Raw genomic sequence first — 10,103 nt, 5'->3', positions numbered from 1 at the left:
AACAAAAACTGACATCATTTTTAATGGGAAATGGCGATTGACCAAGTTTGATAAAGAAGGATGGTGTTCAATAAACCGGGTCATCATCTGACATCATTATGCATAGATGACTCTACAATATAGATAAAATAAGTAATCAATCTGCCATACTTCTTTAGAAAGTGTAAGAAAAAAGCATTGTAATGCTGAGAACCTATCTATTGAGCAAGCTTTGACCACCTATTTTATAAATTCGATAGAAAGAGATGGACGTGCGAATCGCAAAATAACTAATAACCATGTTCTAAATTGATTTTAACTTCATAGACTAACATTAATATAGTATTTAGAAATAATAAATGAAGCTTACATGATTTTTATAATTTGTATTTATTTCCATTATTTATCAGTTGTAAGGCTCTATTTTATAAAATGAATTAAAAAACTATTTATTTATAGTATAATGATAATAATAATAATAATAATACATTAATACTAGTTTCCTAATGCTATTATCATCACAATGGTAATGGTATTCATTTTAAAAAGAAATTTTGTATCAATTTTATTGTTTTAATGTTATATAAATATATATATTTATATATATAAATATATATATATATATATATATATATATATATATATATATATATATATATATATATATATATATATAAATATATATATATATATATATATATATATATATATATATATATATATATATATATATATATATATATATATATATATATATATATATATATATATATATATAATTCAGCTAAGATTCAATCTGAGTTATTGAAACGTAATAAATTTAACATCAATAGAAAAGCTGTTATCATTTAAAATGTAAAAGGTGTTGTCAAAAATATGTTGAAAATAAAATTATGTTACTAATAAAATCACGTTCAATAATGACAAACATTCTTACTGAAGTAAGAATTATTACTAATTAACAAATTTTAACAAATGAACAAATAAATATAAAATAGTGAAAAAACAATGAACAAATAAGAACTTTAACTTGAACTTTAACTAAATTTTGAATTTGAATTAATTGGGACTAATTTGTTCAAGCATAACCTTAAAAAATAAGTTTATATAATAAATTATATGTATAACTAGTTATACATATAGTTAACTATCAGGAGTTATATGTATAACTATGTGCATTTTAAAGCACTTTAGATCATATTACTTTGAAAACTGGACCCAGAGACTTTATTCCTAATAACACTGCGGTACTCCAGATTAAAATTTGAAAAGTTTCAATAAATATTCTGTTTTTGTTCCTCAATCTAGTTCCTAAGTCCCTCAAGTCTTAAGGACCTTATTATATCTAAAGTTAAAAGTCTCCCCCTATTTTTTTCTTTCTTTATAAAGAAAATTGGGAGTTCTTTGACTTTCAAACCTGCAATTCTTTGTGGGACACTGCAGTGTCCCATGCATGCATGCTTGGTTTTTGACAACATTTGCATCGGTTAATTGTTTGCAGATAATATACTCTAGAACTATATTCAATGTATTATCCTAATATGTCTATTTGCACAAATCTTAATCTTATTTCAATAAAGAAAGATAAACATTATTTGTGGTACTTACATACTTGCTTGCCGTTCTCTAAAATAATATCAAATATATTTACACAATATAAATGTAGCCTCGCCGCAATGCAATGTCGATTTTAAAATTTAAGGTTTTTCCAGCCTTTAAATAAATTTCCATGCAAATCCCACAAGAAACCCACGTGGGATTTCCCATGTGCGTAAATACCATATGGTTCCCACATGTAACCCATGTGGGATTACCCACATGGGTTACATGTGGGTAATCCCACATGGGTTAATCCCACATGTGGGTAATCCCACATTATGTTAGTTACAATAACTTACGATTTGGTACTTTGCAGAAACAATGACATGATTGTGCAAAAACTAGACAAAATCGAATGGAGTGCATTGAAATCGCTTTTTAACCTTTCGTAAGATTGTAAAAATTATTTTCACTATTATAAATTCAAGACTTATCAAAATGTATACACAAAAACAAAATGATTTTATTTATTCGTTTTTTTAGAAAACAAATCAACGCATGACATTATTAGATATCAACTGAACAATCTCACAGTAGAACACTCTTTTTTAGGTCATGTGCCGTGGTAATGAAATAAGTTTTAAATCTTTTAAAACGTTATAATGAGAATTTGCTAAGCAGTTTCGAGTGTTAAAATCCTAAAACGTGTTGAGAGAACGTTGAAATCCTTAACAGAATGGTGGAATATAATAGAACAGAAAAACATTTTCAAGCAACTCTTGTAAAAAACATTTCAAAATGATCTCTTTTTCTTCTTTTCAAATTTTTAGAATTTTTTTTTTGTACTTTTACCTTTAAAATTATTTAAAGCAGATAATTAAGTTAAAAAAAAGTCTTGAATAAAAGGTTTCATTCAGTGACGAGAGACATAAAACCTGGAGGTCTTTTTGGCCCTTAACATACTTCATCATCTTTGCCGTAAATTATCACCCCGTAGACAAAAACGGCAAATATTTACATCTAATTTTAACGAAAATTACTTAAATCGACCTTGACGACCGCCAAAAAATCAAATATATTCTCCATGTGGTTTGTCACACGATATTAAATTTACCATTCTTTTTTAATGAAAAGTAGTTTATGGTTTGTTAATACACTAGAATCGAATTAAAAATGGCCGGTAAAAAATATAAACAATCTCGGAAAATCTTAATTTAATTTACTATTCAATTGATTTATAAAATGCAAGTTGATTTCTCTGCACCTGTCTTTAAATTTATTTTTCAAAGAATGTACTTTATTCAAAAAAAATGAAACAAAATGTCTGGATTAAAAAAGTTATTATCAGGAAAGAGAAAATCTGCACAAAAAAACCAAAAACAAGAAGAACCAACTGAGTTACAAAAAACTTCCTTAGGTAACTTATCCTTTGGAAGTAAATCAGGAAGCAGTATAGATCTTATAGGTTTATCAGAAAATAAAAATGGTTATATTGTAAAGAACAAAGATTTATCTAAAGTTTCAAAAGCAGTTTGGCAAGGTGATTTGCTAAAATTGAAAGAAATTGCAAATAATAAAAAGAAAGTAAACTGGAATGAAACAGATAAAGAAAACAGGTGTGTTTATTTGTATTTATGGATACCTGTTGGATTAAATTTATGAAAAAGTGGTTTATAATTGGTGTATCAGTCTTTTTATTAACAGTAGCAATATACATAAAACACGACTGTGTCTTATTAACCAATGTTTTATTTTGAGTTTTCAAAGTTATTTAACCCAACAATAAATAAAAAAATTATGAGCTGTCGTTATAAAACTTTTTATTTTAATACTTTTTATTGTTTTAAAATTTGATAAAAATAATAAGTTTTATAATAATACAGTATCATTTAAATAACTTATTAGCTTTGCAATTAATTCAAAAGTTGTGCATTTATTAGGAGTTTTTTATACTTTTGTTATAATGTTTTTATAGACCTAGCTTAACGCCTCTAATTTTCAATATTCTTCTTTTTATTATTATTGTTATATTTTATTCATTTATTATAATTTTTTTATAATTGTTTATAATTTTTTTTTATATGTAGGTGGATTGAAATTTTTAAATTGATCAAATTCTAGGTTGTTATATATCATTAGAAAAAGCAAGAATTCAAAATTTAAAAATTGAAAAAGTTATAAAGATCGAACAATCCTAAAAAAAAGTTATGACATTTTAAGTACCATTATATATGGATTTGTTGAAGAAACCGTGGTCAAAAAATTTTATTAGCTAAAATTAATATAATTTTTTCAATTCTTATCTAAATGCTTATAACTTGGTAGCAAAAGATAGATGTAACAATGGGCTACAAATTTAAAATAACCTCTACCCACCAGGCATATCCAGGGGGCATAAAGGGGTGCTGAGCCACCATCTTAACCACCAAAAATTGTGTATTTTTTCTATAGAAGAACATTTTTTTTGACAAATTGGTAATTTTTATATAGAAAAAGCTACTGTAATTTTCTTTCAGACCACCGCCAAATAAGAGAGTGTCTTTTTATGTTATGATGGGTATGAAAGTTGTGGTATAACACACCCTATTATCAAAAATATTTCATTTATATAAAAATTTGTATATTTATTTAAAAAAGTAAGTATATCATAAAAAATGAAAATTATATTTACTACTTTACAATATGTACTAGTAGCGCACCGTCAACTTGCGGGAAGAGGGTGTGTTCTCTCCTCTCTCACCCCTCCCCCCAACCTGAAAAAAAAAAAAATAACTTGGTTTAAAAAAAGATTTAAAATGATAGATTTTAATCTAATAATATCTTTTACAACTTTATAAGATGCATCATAGTCATCCATTTTTCAGAGGAAAGAGCAGGTGACCCCCTCCAACCTGAAAAAAAAATTATTTTAAATAAAACATATTTTGAAATAACATTTAAATCAATTTGTGTCTTGGCTTTTAGTTAATGATTAAGATATAAAATTCTATTTATAAAACTATATGATAATCAACAATAGACACAATGTAAATGTAAGCCAGAACTGCCTATCAAAAAAATTGCAAGTTTCAATACTTGCTGTACCTTATTGCAAGTCTCACAACTTGCGGTGATTTTTTTTGCAAGTTTTACTACTTGTGGTACTTTTTTTGCAAGCTTTAATACTTGCAGTACCTTACTCTGCAAATTCCACTACTTGCTTTACCTTTTTGCTAGTCCCACTGCTCACGGTACCTTTCTTAATAAAATCCACTACTTTGCTATACCTTGTTGCAAGTTCCACCACTTGCAATACATTTCTTTGCGAGTTCCACTAAAATTTCAATTCTAATGAATTAAGTTCAATAAAGTTATTTTAAATTTGATTTTATTTAAAATTACATCATAATATATTTAAATATGAAACTAATATGACCCAGATGAGCCACATTTCAGCAAATTTTTGCTGGTAGGGCCTACTTTGCTATTGCACAAGTAAAAAATATGAAAACATATTCACTTTAGGAAAACATTAACTCACCTGATACAACATCAACAACCAATTGGAATTTTTTCAGGTAATAGTCAATTGCTTCAGAATCAGTCTCATCATTTGTCCAGTAAGAAATAGTATATATGATGTTTTTTTGTATTTTTTTTGTAAGTTTTTCTTCTCTGCCATTGAACAAAACTGTCATTGTTCTTCATCCACTTTTTTATAAAAAAAAAAGTAAAAAAAATTTCAACTGAGATTTATAAATACATAAAACAAAACTTACAACTTATTTAAATGTGAATAAAATTTCATTAAACCAATACTAAAATATTTTAACTGAGCTAAAATAAGAAGTACTGAAGAAATAACTGAATTTTAAAAGTATAGTAAAAGTATTTTTCAATTTATCTAAAAGAGAAAAAGTTTTAAAAACATAACAGAAATGATATTTTATTGTAAACTCTCTTATGTTACAAAGTGCCATATACTTTAGACCACTTTGAACAATATATACATATATATATATATATATATATATATATATATATATATATATATATATATATATATATATATATATATATATATATATATATATATATATATATATATATATATATATATATATCCTTTAAAAAAAAATCCATTGCTTGAATGCATCTCTTGCAATGTCATGTTTACCTTTAACATAGCCATTCCAACTTGGAGTAATATATTCATGATTTTTATGTTTAAAATTACAGTGAGATATGGTATCAGATACAGCAGATTGCATAGTATTTATGATGTTATAGAATAAGTCAATATTTTAAGTTGTAATGTAGCCATTTAATATGTTTTCAGTAAAGTAGTACATATATATATATATATATAAATTGAATTTTATATATATATAAATTGAATTTTATATATATATATATATATATATATATATATATATATATATATATATATATATATATATATATATATATATATATAAAATTCAATTTAAGAATGATCAATAATGAGTGAAATATTACAGAATAGATCAACAAATAAATAAATAAAAAGTTAGGTGTAAAAAAACAACTTTTCAACGTGATTAGTATATCTTGATTTAAAAGGAGTCTTGCCTATATCAATGTAGAATTTTTCATTAGCAGAAGTTACAGTTGCTAGATATAGAATGTTGTTTGTTTAATATTTGTTGAACAATGGAGAGAGATTTTTGTTAAAGCAGTTGCAGTTTTTCTGATAAGAGTTTGTGTTGTTGCTTATAATATATTTATTGTTCGAATTTTTGTTAGATTTTACACTTGGCATACAACTATAGCTAACTTTGACTGCATTCTTGTTAAAAATTTTATGTAGCTTGTTATTGTTAGGGAAATGTTTGTCAATCAGTCTCAAAAAGCATTTTCCTACATTGGTGCTAGCATTTTTACTAAATGGGCGATTAAACCAGAAGATATTGCATGCTGGACTCCTTTTTTGAGTTGATATTGCTTAAGAATGACAGGACAGACTACATTTCACAGCTTCATTATACAGAAGGACAGTATTTTGATATATTTCTTTGTTATAAGAATATGCAGACAATCTAAGCTCAGCCAAGTGCAGTATTTGTTTTAGTATACTACAAAATAACCCTTAAAAAGCATATAAAAAAGAAATGATACATATAACAGATAAAACAAATAGAAGAACACATATTAACTATAATAAAAGGGTTAAAACTTGAGATATTAATACTTTTCTTCAAAAAGTTTTAATAGACTATTTCTTATATTCTGGGTTTTTTAGTTGCAGAAAAAGTAAATTATTAAAAAAAAATATTTTCTTAAAAAGATTGTCAAAAGTTTATATTAAAAACTGCTGAAGATACTTTATATTTTATAAAATTAACGATCAAGTAAAATAAAAGTTGAGTGTAATAACTTAAATAAATAACAATTTATTTGAATTTTTAAAAAAAAATTACACTGTACAAAAATGGCTAATAATGTGCTTGTGTGAATGATGCTTTTACCACTCTAGAGATAGCAATAACTAGATTACACTCTCTAGATTTTAAGTTACAGCATTATAAGTCTCTACAGCATTTTAAGTTTCATAAAATGTGTTTTACATCCTGTTAAATTTAATAGTAAAATTGTAATGTTATTTTTTTAGAACTGTGCTTCATTTGGCATGTGCACAAGGATTTGCAGAGATTGTCGAGTTTATTATATCAAACGGTGCTAATGTCAACATGAGTGATTCAGAAGGAAAAACACCATTAATGAAGGTAAAAGTTTAATGAAAATTTATATTTAATGAAAAATCATTATCATGATATAAGTTTATAGTACTTTGAAAATAATAGATTGTTTAATTTTAACCAGGCTTGTGAACAAAGCAATACAAAAATTGTAGAATGTCTTTTGAAAAATGGTGCTGAAACAAATGTTTTTGATATGAATCATGTATCAGCAATGCATATTGCAGCTGCTCAAGGTAACATTGAAATTGGTATGATGTTAGCTGACCATAATGCAAAACTTGATGTTAAAGACAAGGTATGGATGATTGAATCTATTTTTTGAATAAGTTTTGAAAAAAATAGATATTATAACAGTAAAAAAGTTTGTCATTTGTTGTTAATAATATAAATATATTTTTAAAATTATTCGTCATTGTAAAGAAACTACTGCATTTTTTAGTACATTTCTGTCTACACAAATACTAACATGGTTAATGCTTAGGCTATTTTTTATATCTTCTCAAAACTGAATCTTGCATCACTCACCATCCAAAAAAGTTGCATCTCTTTTCTCACACATTAATCCTTTGGAGTTTTTTCCTGTCTTCATATTTATTGTTGTTGGTAATGAACAGAAACTTTCTGCTTTAATATCAGCTTTGGTATTGGTTTTAATATCAGCTTTGGTATTGGTTTTAATATCAGCGTTGGTATTGGTTTTAATATCAGCTTTGGTATTGGTTTTTGGCCAAAATTCTTTTCTACTTATTTAGTTTTAATCAAAGTTTTAGTTCAATGAAATAAAACTTTTATTACAAGATTATTTTCAAGTGAAGATAATTTGTTTTAAATGCAATGTAAAATCAATGTGTTTTCCTACTGATTTTGGTTTTTCAAGTTGTTTTTTTTTTTTTTTTGGAGGGAAGGGGGAGGGATAATCAGTAATCTTTATTGAAGCAACGTTACACACTTGAAGTTATTATTCTGAAATGATTTAGTCAAAACATTAAATTTAGTATTAATTTTAATTGAAACCATGACACATATATAATTCAAGTTATTAATTTCAAATTGTTATTTAAGTGATGTCAATCAATAAGCTGTATGTTCTGGATCATCAGCAATTTGATTGCAGCAATGCATTGTTTTTGTGCACTATTTCTTTATATGCTGTTAAAATCTTCTTGCTAGAAAACTACCTTTTTCCTATTTTATGCTTTATATAAGGTTACTTTCTATATATATATATATATATATATGTTTGTGTGCCACAAAATTTGAAATCAATTTTTGAAAGCTTTTTTCTCAACCAATTTTGCTCAAATTTTGCACACTTAATCATTTTCGATGGCAATACAAGGAAATGGAAAAATTTGACCAAAAAAAGTTAATTAAGTTAGCAAAAATTTAATTTGTATTTTCCCATACATTTTATGTATTTGATATGAATTGCGTATTACGTCACAAAAATCATTGATTTGCAAATTATTTGCAGTTTCGAAGACATTAAAGCGCAGCGATTCAAAACCTATTGTTTTAAGTTATTAAGTTAATTAGTCTTAAGTTATTAAGTTAAAAAACAAAAATTTAGTAAAAACAGTAATTTTTAAATTTAAAAAAAAAAAAAAAACAGTAATTTTTCCTTCTACAAAAGATAACAAAAAAAGAATTTCTAGGCCCAATAGTATTCTGCTTGCATAAAGCATGGATTTGAAAAAAGAATTTTTTTTTGATATACTAGTATTTTTACTTTTACCATCATGGACACTTGTATACCTAATCAAATGTTTTTTTTAATAAAAGATGTACAGTACTATTAATAGGTAACACTGGTAATTTATATTATAAATATGAAGCTGTATAATTTTCCCTATACCGATATAATGAATTGAAATGACTCAAAAGTAATAACAATATTTTTGTTATTAAATATTTGAGTAATTGGTTTTTATGCTGAAAGTTTTGTGTTTAATTTTTTTTAATTCTCAGAATCAAGTTACACCACTTCACTTATGCTGTGCCTTGGGTAATAAAGATTTTGTAGATTTTTTGTTAACAGAGTATGTAGCTGTTAATTGCATTGACTCTCAAAGAAGGTAAATCTTATTATAATTTTTAATTGTTTTAATTTACACCTTTTTCTACATATTTTATTGATTCCTTATGTCGTTATTCATATTATTATTTATAATAGATTTTTAATATTTTATTTTAATTTTGCTGATTTATTCCCTCTTATTTTCTATTTGTCGCAACCACGCAGACCTTCATTAATGACAGTTTACATTCTTAGCCATATTGCTAAAATGCTTATGGAAATAATAACTTAATACAATTTTTATAGCTAAATATAATTTTAATGTATTTTTTTAATTCAAATTGTTTCTATTTAAATATTTTTTCTAATATTTAGTAATTTTATTTGTTCAGTATTTATCATTACTTAATACATTTTATTTGTTAACATGTTAGAACGCCATTAATGGCAGCATGTATTGATGGCCATGAAGATATTGTTGAGCTTCTAATTGAAAACAATGCTGATGTTTTATTGGTTGATAAAGATGGGTCAACTGCTTATCAATTAGCAGAAAACTACAAAAACTCTGGGTTTTAATTTTTTTTCTAATTTTAATGCATAAAAAGAAATAATTTTTTTACATGTTTATATACATATATATATATATATATATATATATATATATATATATATATATATATATATATATATATATATATATATATATATATATATATATATTAGGGTGGCTCTTTAAACAGCATATTCTGAAATGTCTGCTCAACCACATAAAATGTGTTATATAAATGAAATAATATTGGAATTTAAAACTTTTTGTTATTTCAAAAATCATCATTTTATTAAAA

General features: G+C 25.0%; 1 protein-coding gene across 1 annotated transcript in view; it reads left to right on the top strand.

Annotated features, from left to right (window-relative positions):
* Window positions 1-2,546: 2,546 nt before the first annotated feature.
* Window positions 2,547-10,103, top strand: part of LOC101240476 (ankyrin repeat domain-containing protein 26) — a 74,170-nt gene continuing 66,613 nt past the window's right edge. Inside the window, exons 1-5 of the mRNA XM_065817753.1 lie at window positions 2,547-3,134; window positions 7,148-7,262; window positions 7,360-7,533; window positions 9,207-9,313; window positions 9,690-9,827. Coding sequence (XP_065673825.1) covers window positions 2,839-3,134; window positions 7,148-7,262; window positions 7,360-7,533; window positions 9,207-9,313; window positions 9,690-9,827 — 830 coding nt within the window. The 5' untranslated portion in view covers window positions 2,547-2,838. The remainder of the gene's footprint in view (window positions 3,135-7,147; window positions 7,263-7,359; window positions 7,534-9,206; window positions 9,314-9,689; window positions 9,828-10,103) is intronic.

This window comes from Hydra vulgaris, chromosome 14 (assembly GCF_038396675.1).
Source record: "Hydra vulgaris chromosome 14, alternate assembly HydraT2T_AEP".
Lineage (NCBI taxonomy): Eukaryota > Metazoa > Cnidaria > Hydrozoa > Anthoathecata > Hydridae > Hydra > Hydra vulgaris.
This window is presented reverse-complemented; position numbering and strand designations above follow the sequence as displayed.